Here is a 14,938-nt window from a genome sequence, read left to right on the forward strand (position 1 = left end):
CACACCGGACCTTCCATAAGTATTTATTGGGATGAATGATTGAATGAGTAGGTGAACCTTCTCTGACCACAAACCCAGCAACAGGCCGAGGATCTCTCCCACTTCTCCACCATCTTCTGAGCACAGAGCCTCACGCCAGTTGTATGCCCCAGAGTTTGGGTTGAGTGGGGAAGAGGAGAGAGGTGAGGAGAAAGAATGTGCTTGGGGAGGGGTCAGCATTAGATGAATTTGGTACCGGAGGGGCTCAGCAGCACAAGTGAGAAGAAGAGGAACTCCCATCATAGCAAGTCAGGCCCCTTGGTGATGGTCCATCTTAGGAAAAGGGCATTGTAAATAGAGTGGGGGCAGCCTGCCTATAGATTCAGGTATTGGTTCTAGAACATGTGTCCACACAAATCCAAGTATTATTTGTAATATGAGGATCTAATCACACTTTTATATGATTACATGCTGTTCATTTTTAAGTTAGTAAACACTTTAAAAATAAGTTTAATAACTTGGTAGGAAATCAAGTTATGTGTATCTATAAAGGTTAAGTTTTTCAACCTTTAACTAAAAACTTTTGCATCATCAGTATATTTATATTTATACATGAATATTTATAGTAACATTATTCATAATAGCCAAAAAGTAGAAACAACCCAATGTCCATCAACTGACAGGTGGACAAAATGTGGTATATCCATAAATGGCATATTTTCCAACCACAAAAAGGAATGAAATACTGATACGTGCTACAACATGGATGAGCCTTAAAAACATTATGCTAAGTGGGAAAGAAAAAAAGCCAGACATCTAAGACTCCCATATTGTGGGGGATGGCAAAGTAGGGGGTGGTAGTTAAAGGGTACAGGATTTCTTTTGGAAGTGATGAAAATGTTCTAAAATTGGTTGTGGTGATGGTTGCCCACATCTGTGAGCATACTAACAGCCATTGAGTAGTACACTTTAAATGGGGGGAATTGTATAATGAGTGAAATTCATCTCCTGAGAACTGTGCACCACCTGGAATAGCATGCTAATGTTGGCATGTCTGTGCATTTTCCTGGGCCTGCCAATTTCAGTGGGTTCTCTATGACCCGATCCCCCTCGCTCCCTGTCCCGTCTCAGGGCTCAGCACAGTACCTGACTGCAAGGGAAGAATATGATGAATATTTATATTATCAAATATGCAAATCACAGTCTTAGTCTTTAAATAAAAATTATCAGTGTCCACTTTTAAACTAGGAACTAACCAAGGAATAGAATGCAGTGGGACTCCCGAACTGCCTTCATTGCTGTAGAAAATGGATTAATTATGAATTCCACCCTGATATGTACAGTTTTTAAATTCAAGTATTATTTGTAATGTGAGGATCTAATCACACTTTTATATGAGTACATGCTGTTCATTTTTTAAGTTGGTAAGCACTTTAACAATAAGTTTAATGACTTGGTAGGAAATCAAGTTATGTGTACCTATAAAGGTTACATGAAGGTTTCAACTTTTAACTAAAAACTTTTGCATCCTCCAAAAAAGCAATGGGCTCTGTCCATCCCCTGAAGCATGCATTATAACGTACTGTATGATTTTTCTCTGAACGATGAGAACCACAGAAAGCAGGGAAGTGTCATTTGCATTGTTTGACTTTGGGGAACTGTGTTTTTATTTCTTGGGCAAATACCGGGAGTTGGAAAAAGGTAGCAGAGGCTCGTTGAACAACTGAGCTGTTGTGCATTTAAAAAATTTACATTGGTGTCTCAAGCTACTTGAAAAGTCTAAGGAAAGAGATTATCTTTTTCCTCCCCAAAGAAAGTTTATTATCTAATGCTGACCCCTCCCGAAGCACATCCTCTGAAGTTGAGCTTCAGTGTGTCTAGTGTTCTTTGTAGAAGCCATGCTCACTGCGTCCCCCTTTTGCTTATCAGCACACCCTCTTGCCGGCTGGTGCCCCTCGCGGTGCCTGGCCCAGCTTCGTGCCAGGCCCGGCTGCACTGCCCAGGCGCCGGGCGCCGTGCACAGCGGCGGCCTGTCCCTGGGTGGAGAGCGCACTCACATTGTGGGGACGGACCTGAGAGCCTGGAAACAGCTGACTGCTGACTCAGAGGGGCGAGCGAGCCACCCACGAATCTCCTTGCAGCTCGCTGCTGCATCCCTATCCCACAATCCCTTGCTTGGTTTGCTGCAGTCTTTTCAACAGACGCTGAGTGAGGGAAGAGATGTCCTGTGAGAGATAAAGATTGATTGGGTTGAATGCCGAAAGGGGTCTTCCACTTGTTAAGGACCCAGCCACATTCCTGCGGACTTTGCTGAGCCTCCCCTCCTTTCCTCCATTTTTCTCTCTTCCTCTGTTTCTGCTCATGAGCTGGCCCATCCCTCCATAGAGCAGAAGAGATGCTGGGCTTCTGAGGATGGCTGCACTGCATGGTAGGGAATTTTAACCGATCTCTTTGCATGGCGCTTCCAAACTGGAGGTGTTAGCCGACGTGTGCACGGTGCTTTTGGGGTTCCCGCGGAGCTGCCCTGCAGCTCGGGAGGTTTTAATGCTTTGCATCCTTGACTGGTTTGCAGAAATGAGTAGGTTCTAAACGTTCGGATTGCTTAGTATTCTGCCAGGTGAGTAACTGATTTCTCCTGCTCTCTCTGTCCTGCCCCCGCCCCACCTTTCCTCTCTGGATAATGCTGCATGCTTTGTAACTATGAGAAAGAGGGAAAATCCGCTCTTTGCTTAAACAAAGGCACCGATTCACAAGCATAGGAAGACAATCATGCAAGATTATATCAAGTTCCTAATGTGATATAACTAGCTCTTTATTTTAACGTATATCTCGGTTTATTTTAAATAGAAAAATTTTTCCCCCTCCTGCATCTGCTGGGTACAAAGATGGGGATGCAGTATTCAATTTGCAGGATTCTTTCCTCTGGTACCCCAGGGTGGAGTAGAATGTGCATTCGACCCTTCCCCCACCCAGTCTTCTGTGAGAGAACCCTGGGGTGAGAGCCACGGTTCCCAGTTACCATTGGAAACCCATTCATTCATAATGCATGACTTGACCCTCTGGATTCCAAATGCCATTGATGACCAGACAATATGAGGAGATGATTTAGGGTTGTTTTTTCTGGTTTTTTTTTTTGTTTGTTTGTTTTTGTTTGTTTGTTTTTTCTCTCTGACATTTTCCCCCCCTGCCTTTGCAGTAGACTCAAATCTGGGTGGAGTTCAATAGTAGCATTACAGGAGGAAAAAAAAAAAATCTAGGTTTGCTTCTTGAAACAGTGGGCATTATCTTTGTATCCAAGAATTTTTTCTATGAGTATGCCCCACCCTGTCATTATTCCTTATTTTTTTGGGGGGGATAGGAGAGCAAGTTTTTATTTTAAACTACAAATTAGGTGGATTTCTGAACCAAAAGATAAGATGCTATTTCTATCTTAAGAAAAGATGGGTTTACTGTTATACTTTATGAAACAAATCTAGATGTAGCATGAGCCATTGAAGGAATTGTTATTGGTTCTTCTTTGGCTTAGATCATACTATGGAAGTTTTATTCCTCATGATTACATTGTTGGTGGTGGTGGTGGTGGTGTGTGTGTGTGTGTGTGTGTGTGTGTGTGTTTGTGTGTTTGTGTGTGTGTGTGTGTTTTAATTTTAAAAATTAGGCTATGTAAGGAGAGCCATTTGTTCGCCCAGATTCTTACATTGATTTCTTAAGTATTAGGATTCCATTCTGCCTCTTGAGAACCTACTTCCCAGTGCCTTTGATTATCTGTCAGCAGATGCCTTAGCAGCACAGGGCCCTAACCCACTGTAATGTTAAATAATGCACGCCCCTCCCCAGCAAGCACACAATGCAAAGTTTCTTGTGTGCTGTGGATGAGAAAGCTGCTTTCTGTTGCCCAGAAGTGAGTTGTGGCCTTCCTAAACCTCTGAAAATGCCTTTCCAGTTTTCTCCTAGAAAGACACAAGTGATTTGCATTGGAAAGGTTAAAATACAGCCGAATGTACAAAGGTTCTCTGGTCACATGGGCTGGTTCAAGAAATATAAATGCAGCATGTGTAACCCACACATTTTTAAAACGGAGAATACAGTCTGTACACATTTCACCATAATTAATATTAAAATCCTGGGATGACTTTTCTTCTATGATAACAAAAGCTTCAGTAAATTCTGCTGTGTGTGAAATAAAGTATAAATACTCATTCTTTATCTTAATAAGAAATGAAAATATCCTTCGTTTGGATAGTCTTTGACATTCATTTCTCTACACTTACAGCTTTCTTTTATCTGTCTTTCTTAAGTAGAAAAAAAAATCCTAAATATGTAACAAATTTTTAAAAATTAGTTAAGCTTAATTTTTAAGACTCCCTTCTTCCTTTTTTCATTATCTCTCAGATGAAGACTTTAACCAAACATTGGTATATATTATTGAAATCTATAGAAGATAAGTACTTTCAAACTTGAAAAAAAAATTTCTGCTAAATTATTTATTGTCATAGCATTTTTATAAAAAAATGATTGTAGCAAAATTATAATTTGCACACACCTTAAAAAAAAAAAACAACCTCAAATGCCATCTGTACCCCTTTATTACTTATGTAAGGGTTTCAGTGTCAGAGTAGAATTTGTCCTCTGAATATTATTGTTTAGGTTGTCTAAATTTAACAAATCCTCCTAGAATTTGGAGATTTAGATTAGACCAGCTACTGAGGAATAAATGAGCCCAGTATAATTATTCAGACAGCATCATGGAGGGAAATATTCATTACTTGCTTTTTACACACCAAGTCTTTCTACCCACTTCTTTACCTCCTCTCCCTTTATAGTCTCAATAGCCTCCATTAAGTGCTTTTTTATTCTTCTTCTAGAAAATGTATTAATTTAAGTGGATATTTATTCTAATCAACAACAGAATTAAACAGTATACTTCCTATTAACCAGGGGTAAGGGGTTTGCTGTCAGTAGACCTGTTTTTCAAGTTCTGATGTGGAATACATTTCTCTTTCCCCTAATTGCTAACCTTACTTAACTCCCAGAGCTTAGAGCCCTGGCTACTGCTCTGCCATTTTTTGTGGTCCAAGAATATTCAGCCTCTTTGTGAAGTCCCCAAGGAAAGCAAGGGAGGAGACTTGGAAAGCAAGGTGGTGGGTGAGGGGAGAAGAGACCCCACCCATCTCAGTGGCCCCAGGACACCGTGAGATGAATGTCGATTAGCCTGACCACTTAACACTACATCTCCCAGACCCAGCTTTCTGGAGGTTGGAACCCCCAAAGCAAATTTTAAGAACTGACTGCAAAGGAGAGGACTTTTATCTGTACTAAGGAAAGAGGTGGAGGAAATAGGCATAACTACTATAAAAACAAGTTGGGTACTCAGCTTGTAAATCAACTTCCACATAAGCAAAACCCAGCAGTCTAGGGAAGCTGGCATGCATCTGACCCTGGGAATAAGAGCCTTGGGAAGCTTGGGCGCGCCCTTGTCTGGAGACAGAAGTTAAAGTAGATGATCCCTGAATGTCCTCCAACACACACACTCACATGCGCACACACAACACACATTCACACACACATTCACACACACATTCACTCATACAAACACTCACACATACACATTCACTCATACACACACTCACACACATACTGTCGGGAAGGATATTGCATCTGGCCTTCTAATTTACAAAAAGGCCCATTTGGGATCGCAGCCTGATTTAACCAGAATCAGGTCACCCTGTTTTTAATTTCCTGAAGAGTGTCCTCTTTTTGTCCCTTCTAGTTGCGGTTATCAGCAACAATGCCAATTCTACTGCAAGTTAATGATAATATTCTCACAAATTTTAAAAATACCTTCTTTAATTGTGTTTCAACCAGTGCCTTGAGCTTGAGGGACCACCTGTCCTGGCAGGTAGTGTATTGTGAATTACAGATAATCCTACTGATTCAAGATTTCCTTTCTATAAATGTAGCAGAAGATTTTTAACTTTTTTTTTTTAGTGTATTTTATTGGGTTTTTAACAGAGAGAAGGATAGAAAGCTAGAAACATCGATGAGAGAGAAACATTGATCAGCTGCCTTTTGCACACCCCCTACTGGGGATGTGCCCACAATCGAGTTATATGCCCTTGACCAGAATCGAAACTGGGACCTTTCACCCCGCAGGTCGACCGACGCTCTATCCACTGAGTCAAACCGGTTTCAGCAGATTTTTAACTTCTTGAAAGCTGATTTTAAGATGCCTGCAGAACAAGAACAATACAAAATGTAGCCGCATTAATAAACTCAGCTAAGTGGCAACAAAGAGGAGGAGTAACCCAGGAATGCCATAAAATTAAGCCACAGACATGGAAGCCAGTGCCTGTAGGATGATGTGCAATCAGATATACTTGCTGCCTCTTACTCACAAGTCACATGTTAAGACTGTATTTTCCAAAGGAATCCTGACCTGCTTCCCAACCATGTTTCTGAGACCATCCAGACAAGTCTTCACCAACTCTCTCCCCTTTTCAAGGAGAGTGCTTTTCAGTTTGGCCTTTCCATTCCATCCTTCCTTCCTGCTCTTTCTCACAGTGGTGTCAGCAATAGGAGTTTGGATAGTGTTCTAATCGACATGGTACAATTTGGGGTGGGAAATGTGGTCACAACCATAGAATTGTGGACACAGGCATTTTTCTTTCATTTCTTCATCTCCTATCAAGTTCTCCTTTTCCATTTGGTTGTAATTCCCACCAAGTTGTAGATCTGCGAAAGTGAGTCAGGAAAAATACCAGCGATGATGAGAGGAAAGAGATGCTGGGATGGGGATTTTTCTCTGCCCAAGGACTTTGTGATGTGATTGTTGCATTGTTTTTACCTGAAACAAGCTGTGTTTAGTTGGCCAGCCCCCACTGATAAGGAATGTATGTGTCAACCTTCTTGACTTTTATTTTCCACGCATATGTGTCTTCCACAGTTCTCAATTTCTTTTCCTGCATTTGTGAGTGTGTTAAAATATGCCACTAAATGTATACCTTTGGATGATGGCTTACGTTGCTAAGCATTAGATTACCACATGGAAAGGCAGGTCCTGTCTGATATCAAGTGAAGACATTCACATGCTCTTTATCAAGTTATTCAGTAAGTACCCCTCTTTCCTGCTATTGGGAAACATGAGTCCATTCCATGTTATAGTTTATTTGTTCATTTAATTCAAAATATAATGCATGACTTCCAGGCACAGCCCTAGAGCTGGGACTACTGCAGTGAGCAATCAGAAAAAGAAGAAAAAAAAATCCCTTAAGAATGCTATATAAACACATTACATAGTTATATTAGAAAGTGACCAATATTATGGGAAAAATAGAGCAAGGATGCCGTAGCAAATGTTAGGGAGCAGAGGACACATTTCAATTTTAAGCAATGCTCAAATATTAAGCAATCTTAAGCAATTGCTCAAGTAAATATTGAGCAAAGCTTAAACAGTATTGCTCTTGGTCTGCCATGGGCAAGAAACCGTAGTTAGTATCCCCACATAAAAGTTCCCAGCTGGATAACGCCAATATCGGACCCATGTTGGCTACTTAAGTAGTTTTAAAATGGCTCTTCCTGCCTGGAGCTCTCTACCAGTGTGTCTGGTGGTAGTTTCTGCATCCAAGCATCTGTTATTCTTCAGAGACAAAGTCCGCCCCAGGCGTGTTTTCATATGCGTTGCTCCAGAAATTAGTTTTGCTGGTCTCCAGAAGAATATTTCTATAGCTCATCTCATTCTTATCACTCACTTGTTTCTGCTGGTTATATAAGTTAAGAAGGATCTGTGACACTTCAGAAACCAAGATGGGGAAATAAGATCCACCGAGAATCTAGATAAGAATTTATTGCCTCTCTAATCAAGGAGATCAGAAACTGTGGTTATGCCCAAACACTTTGATTAAAGGCTGTCATATATTCCTCAAGGCATACTCAGACTGATGGAAGGCTTCCCAGGGTACTTATTGGCACATTTTCCTAAGCACATTATCCCTGTAGGAGCAGTTAAATTTGTTTTTATTTTGTGGGTATCCATTTATATTCAAGAAATGGTAGTTCCTGATAAAGTCTCTGTTATGGGGGTTGGTAACCTTTTGTGCTGATTCTGGGAGTCCTAAAAATCCAGATGCCTTCAACAGGCCACTTGTGACAGATTTGTAATATTATTGTGATTTTAAGTTACTGTTAATGAGTAAACTTAATTTGCCATATAAATTAGCCAATGCTAACAAAGATTCTCACCCACGATAGTAATTACCATAAAATGAGACTAAAATGTTTTTATTTCAGCTTTAGAGAACAAACATTTTGGCTCAGGAAATTTCATTTAGTCAACACATATCATTAAAGAAATATTTTTTTTTCTTTTCCCAAACCCAAAGTTTTAAGGATTAAAATAAAAAATAAATAAAATCAATTATGTTGTTTTCTCTCTGCTTTATTTAATACTCAGCATGACTCATTATTTCAAAGGGCAAAAGGAAAGTTTTCAAGCTATTCAAAGTAAAATGATTTTTGACTGATTTTAACAGAAAAGTTCTATATATTTTAAAATATGGGACACATCAAGAATTTGCATGTCATCCTTGCTCCAGGGCCATGCTAATCTTCTGTATCATTTCAAGTTTAGTGCTGCTGAAGTGAGCACATAATTTTTATGGCGCTCTCTCTCTCTCTTTCTCTCTCTCTCTCTCTCTCTCTCTCTCTCTCTCTCTCTCACACACACACACACACACACACACACACAGTCAAGTGTTAAGCTTGTTTAAGATTAAGTATCATGACTTATCAGAAAACTTGAAATCTGAGCGTCCTGATTCACTGATTTTACTGGATGACCTTTGGCAAGTCACCTACACCCTTAGCTTTGGTTTCCTTATCTTAAAGACAGGCAAATCCACTCCTTCCCTATTCTGATGTCGGAAGGATGTGGTTAAAGTAAAGCAGACTTTGTGCCAATATTTTGAGCTCGTGAGAGATGAGCTCTATTTCATTCAATAAATATCATTCTCTGCTCTAGATTTTTAGGGAGACATTCAGTGAGAGTCTAGCAGGTAATGTTGGCTAATTAGGTATGTCACACCTACACTGTTGAACCAACGCAGTGAGTTGTTGGAACGTGACACTTTTGTATGGCAGGTGCTTTCACAGGGTTCTATCTGTTTACCAATCATGCTCTTTACTAAACTTATCTAGGAGGTATCGAGTTGGAAGGTGGGTGTGTCGTGTATGTCACCACTCAAATATGTGTAAATAGAATTTTCTTAATAAAAGTTGACATACTTTTTAAAAAGTTGGTGATTTGGTGGGGAGGAAAAAGAACTATCATTTATATTTGGAAAAGAGTACATCCTTCAGAAAATAGAGAATGGTTGATTCTGTAAGTATAGTATATTTCCCAGGTTCAAATACAGGTCCCAGACCTGATTAACATGTTATATACACTGAGTGGCCAGATTATGATCTCTGAACGCATAATAACCTGGCCTCTAATATATATATTAGAGGCCCAGTGCATGAATTTGTGCATGGGTGGGGTCTGGCCGGCCTGCCTGTTGGTCGAACTCCTGGTGGAGGGGAATATTTGCATATTAGCCTTTTATTATATAGGATATACACTGAGTTGCCAGATTATTATGCATTCAAAGATCATAATCTTTGCACTCAGTGCATAACCAAGCTTCCATAGTGCAGCATTCTTAAAACACGAGTCAAGGGAGGTGTGGTGATTTAAGGAGTGAAAAGGCCATGGGTTGTAGTCACACACACCTGAGTTTGCATCTTGGCACATTTCTTAGCTGAGCCCCCTTTTAAAAATCTTATAGAATGAGAAGAATACCCTGCCTGCCTAGGGTCATGAAGATTAACTACTTTTTTTTTTTTTTCCAAAGATAATTTCTATTGGGAATTGAAGGGCTGTGGACATCTTAACCATATATTTAGAAAATTTGGAAGTGAATTTTAGCTCAGCATTGGTTTGAGATAGAAGCCAAAAATTCTTTGAGGTGGTAAATGGAGCTGTGTTTTATGTCATAACGTTTTCTTCTCTTGTTCTCTCATAGTCCCTCTGCTTGCTTCTTCTCTGTTGCCCTCTTCTAATTCTCCATTCCTGGCATGATCCCTCACTAAACGAAACCTCCTCGGAATGCATTCCCTTCACCAGGTCCCTCAAATTCTTACACATGAATAGTAACAGACATTTTTATATAGAGACTAACTCTTGCCTTTGTTCCCGATCCACAGCAAATACATTTTAATATGAAATCTATACACCTTTAGTTCTGAAGGAAACACTCTGAATCACATACAAAGTTTTTAATGTGATTAAAATTCTAGCCCAATGGCATGACTCAGTGGTTCAATTCCTGGTCAGAACACATGCCCGTGTTGTGGGCTCAATCACCAGTGAGGGGTGTGCAAGAGGCTCTCTCATCATTGATGTTTCTATCTCATTCTCCCTCTCTCTCTCTCTCTGAAATAAATAAAAACATATTTTATAAAATGGTAATTATTCCTACCCTGCATATTAACAGTAGGGAGAAAAAATTCTCTACACTCTTATGTTCTGTGTCTCGGGCTTGTGAATGATTCTGACAAAAGGCAGGTTTTCAGGAGAAAATACAAAATGTATGAATATTGTATTTACCCCAAGTAAAATGTGTTATATTTTATTGATTTAGTGCTTTTAATTCTGTATGCATGGGGGCTTCACAGAAAAGAAGCAAAAACACAAAAAGGTAGTTAGACTTGGGAGCTTATATATTGTTTTAACAAAGAGCAAACATTTGTGGAGAAGTGACTAAATAAAGGAAAAGGCTGTTTGGACTCCTAAAGACAAAGAATTGTGGGGAAATGTATGATACATAAGGGTTGTTTGAAAAGGTTTGTGATTGAGTTTTCCCCTCTTCTTAGTATGGAAGAGTGGGGCACCTTTAAAATGGGAAGTTTATGACCTGCTTTTAGGCAGATGGGAGAGAGCAGAGAGCTCCTCCCAGGTCTGCTGCTTCTCAATTGCCTTTAGCTCAAAATAATCTTTACATCAAAGTGGCATATTTTGATCCCCTTCAAGTAAAATAACTGGAGAAAGCATATTGTACCTTAATAAGACCATTCTATTTAATATCGACCATATGACTATTATAATAAGACAGACAATATATATTCAAATATAATCATGGCTAAAGGCATGAACAGGCACAGCTATATAAGTATTTAACCCCTCATCTGCCACTGTGCTGAAAGCTGGCAAGCATACCTCTTTGAACAATGCACCGTCTTTTAATTTGCTTTGTTTGCTGGGTGAGCCTGTGGTTATTTTATTGATATGCCATACAGGCAGCTACCTGTGCTCACTGTATAGCAGGAGGGTTGGTTATGGTCATTTTGAGGTCACTAACGTGGAATTCTACCTGTATTCAGAACACAGTGCCTGTAGTGAATGAGCCAGTGATTGACTTACGCTTACAGATTGTTAAATATGTTTCCATTTTGGTCTTTCTGTCTGACAGCAGCAGTGTGCAGGGTCAAAGACAGCTGGCCCCCCATGTCAGTGGTCTAGGATGGCCAGTGAAGCCACCAACATCCCAAGTCCTGTGGTGCGCCAGATTGACAAGCAGTTTCTGATTTGCAGTATATGCCTGGAGCGGTACAAGAACCCCAAGGTCCTCCCCTGTCTGCACACGTTCTGCGAGAGGTAAGCCCCCCTTGTGCGTGGAGAAGGGACTCCCTACCGGGGCTCTTTCCAGAATTCTCCAGTTACCTATGGGAGACAATAAATCTTTTGTGCTTCTGTCATAAATCTAGAAACATAATTATGAGTTGCCAATAGTTTACTTTATTACAAGTGGGGCAAAAAAAAAAAATAATGATCGAGTAGCTGTTCATTCATTTCCACAGGAGATGGAGCATTAATTATTGGAAGTTTTTTTTTTTTTTTTTTTAATTTAAATGTTCCCTTTGTTCTTTGTGAAACAATTTTTGCCAACCACAGTTCCCTCACAAAGGACCTGCGGTAAGAGACGATTAAAAATCTATCATGTCCTCCCATCAGGTAAAATTTTCTGCATATATGAGGGGCTAGATAAAGGGAGAGAGCCTCCTTCCAAAGATGAAGGGAAAAGCTATATATGTAATAATTAGAAATTATCAGGATATACAATTTGCTACATGTAAAATATACTTCCTTATTTACCTTCCTTGAGTGTTTCTTTCCACTGAGTTAATCATTTATCAGAATACTCACTCACCCCCATGCCCAACTTCCCACATAAGCAATTAAGCATAAAGATTAGTGGCCTAAGTTAAGTATTTCCCTAACAAGGCTGTATATTTTTTCTTAAAAACAAATATGAATATGGTAACTATATTTTATAGCAGTTTGTTAAAAACAGTTGCTATTATTATTTAATATACATAACTAGAATGCTTTGCTTTCTGTTATAGAACAGAAAATTGGTATTTCCAATGGCTTCAAATCAATGCTAATTACATCTACATCCAATTTAAAAGATTTGTTAACTGATGGAGCATGCTTTGAGTTTATTTACTTTGGAGGGTCTCAGTTGCAACAGAATAATCACATCCTTGGTGGGGATGGATGGAGGGAGAGGTGGATTTGCTATTGGAAGTTATGTTTTTTTCCTTGTTTGCTTTGCTTTCTTTGCTGTGGGCTGCTTTGGGGTTTTGTGTGTAATGTATGGATATAGGGTTTTTGTTTGTCTGTTTTAGTGGTGGTATATGGTGCCACCACTAAAACATATTCATTTTATACTTGGGCTTAAGTACTTTGTAATTTATATTCCAAAATGGCTAAATGGAGAGTGATTTTTTTCCCTCTTCACTCAGTAGGTATAGCTAAAACATGAATACCAACTAATTGTCCCTGTGTCCCTGGGCTCATGTAGTAAGATCATTATCTGATTTGGTGCATTTGCCATCCCAGGGCTCTTTCTATACAGCGCTGAGAGCCACTTGGGCTGAGCTCCGCAGAGCTGCCCCGTTCCCCAATGTTCAGTCCCCCTGGTCTGTTGTTCAGTTCCCATTTCCTTGTTCTGACAGGTGAGAAGCCCCATTCTGCTCTGAGCCTGCCCCCTGCCCTCTCAGTTAGGTCTAGTGCAGCCTGCGATAGGAAGAAGGCACAGCGTGGGGGACGATCATGGCTTTGGTTTGGGACATGTTGATTTTTAGGTCCTGTGAGGCCTCTAAGAGTGAATGTGAAGAAGGTGGATGGTGTACAGACCTGGGGTTCCGAGGAGATACCTGGGAAGAAATAGAAACGTGTGAGTGTTATGCTTTAGCCAGGCACGTGGGTGTACTGTCCCAGGGAAAGAAGAGTGCTTCCCGTGGAGTCTGGATTAACTCCAAACTGTACTGACTTAGCAGAAAAATAAAGCAGACAAGAGAGCCAGCTGAGTGTGGTGCCCTACGCGAAGGGAAGATGAAGTTTCAAAGAAAAGGGGTGGGAGGAGGGAGCATAGTGGTCAAGCTTGAGGAATGCTTCTAAGAAATCTAGTAAGAAGAGACTGAAATGTGTTGGATTTAGATATCATTAGTGACCTTAACGAAAGCTCTTTTGGTTCTGATACGGATTCAGCCCCGGCTACCTCTGCGACCTAAGGAAGGCACTTAACCTCCTTGTTGTCCGTTTCCTCATCTGTAACATAAGGATATGGGCGAAAGCATCGCTTTTCCAATTCTGTCCGGCCAAGAAGCTGGAAAACGCACAGTGTAATTATTTAGAGTTTAGATCCTGGTACCAAAAGGCCTTGGTTCGAATTCCTGCTCTGCCCCTGACCACCTAAGTCCATTGGGCAAGTAGCTCAGCCTCTCTGCCTGCATTTTGTCATATGTCTAAAGGTGATCACCATCGTACCTACTTCGTAGAGTTGTTGGGAGTACTTTGAATTCAGTGGTTAACATGTATGTTGGCCATTTTTAGCAATACATTTTGCTAATTAAATGAATTAAGTTGATGCCTGCTAAGGAGAGGCAAGAAGAGATCAAGCTCGTGTGAGCCTGGGTATCCCATGCCTGCTTCAAAAGAACACTTTCACTTGGATGTTTTGTTGTTGTTTTAAAAATATTTTAATTGATTTTTGGAGCGAGAAGAAGGAGAGGGAAAGAGGGAAACTTCAATATTGAGAGAGAAACATGGATCAGCTGCCTCCTAGGGATCAAGCCTTCAACCCAGACATGTGCCCTGATCACAAATTGAAACTGTGACCTTTTGGTGCATGGGATGACCCTCACCCAACTGAATCACACTGGCCAGGGCTGGATTTCTTTTTTTATTTAATATTTTATTGATTTTTTTTTTTTTTTTTTTTTTTTTTTTTTTTTTTTTTACAATGAGGAAAGGAGAGGGATAGAGAGTTAAAAACACTGATCAGCTGCCTCCTGCACATCCCCTACTGGGGATGTGCCCACAACCAAGGTACATGCCCTTGACCGCAATCGAACTTGGGACCCTTCAGTCTGCAGGCCGAGGCTCTATCCACTGAGCCAAACCGGTTAGGGCTGGATGTGTTTTTAACAGCAGAGATCTGCTTATGGTTTTGTACATAAAAAGAGTTTCAACACCAACAAAAGAAATATGGCATGTTTCTCCCAAATGTAAAAGTCCATGAACCTCAGACTAGCTATTTTAGACAAAGCTTCTCAGCCTTAACGTGTATTCAAATTGCCTGGGATCGGACACGTTAGGCCTGGAGTGAGACCTAAGGCTTGGCATTTCTCCCAGGCTCCCTGGTGAGGGCAATGCTGCCTCTCCACAGACCAAGACTCTGGAAAACACTGCCATAGTCAATGGCATTATTTTTCTCATGGACAGGGCCAATATGAGCTTCTCAGGGTTAGCTCTTGGTTTCTAAAATGTTCTTCTTCTAGTAAAGGAAGTGACAAAGGCAATTTCTGCAGCGTGGCCTGTACAGCTGCTGAGAACATGGGTGGTATCTGTGAGAAGTGG

The 14,938-nt window shown here is 40.4% G+C and overlaps 1 protein-coding gene across 7 annotated transcripts in view; it reads left to right on the forward strand.

Annotated features, from left to right (window-relative positions):
• TRIM2 (tripartite motif containing 2) overlaps positions 1 to 14,938 on the forward strand; it is a 121,103-nt gene that overhangs the window by 69,940 nt on the left and 36,225 nt on the right. For 3 of the 7 annotated variants that reach the window (XM_084883961.1, XM_084883957.1, XM_084883960.1), the window contains exon 2: positions 11,484 to 11,668. In XM_084883961.1, coding sequence (XP_084740087.1) covers positions 11,535 to 11,668 — 134 coding nt within the window. In that variant the 5' untranslated portion in view covers positions 11,484 to 11,534. Of the gene's footprint in view, positions 1 to 2,165; positions 2,408 to 11,483; positions 11,669 to 14,938 lie in introns of those variants that run through there. The other 4 variants (XM_084883959.1, XM_084883958.1, XM_084883955.1 and 1 more) reach the window with 3 other exon arrangements.

The sequence above is a fragment of the Pipistrellus hanaki genome (genome assembly GCF_964339955.1).
Source record: "Pipistrellus hanaki genome assembly, chromosome: 5".
Lineage (NCBI taxonomy): Eukaryota > Metazoa > Chordata > Mammalia > Chiroptera > Vespertilionidae > Pipistrellus > Pipistrellus hanaki.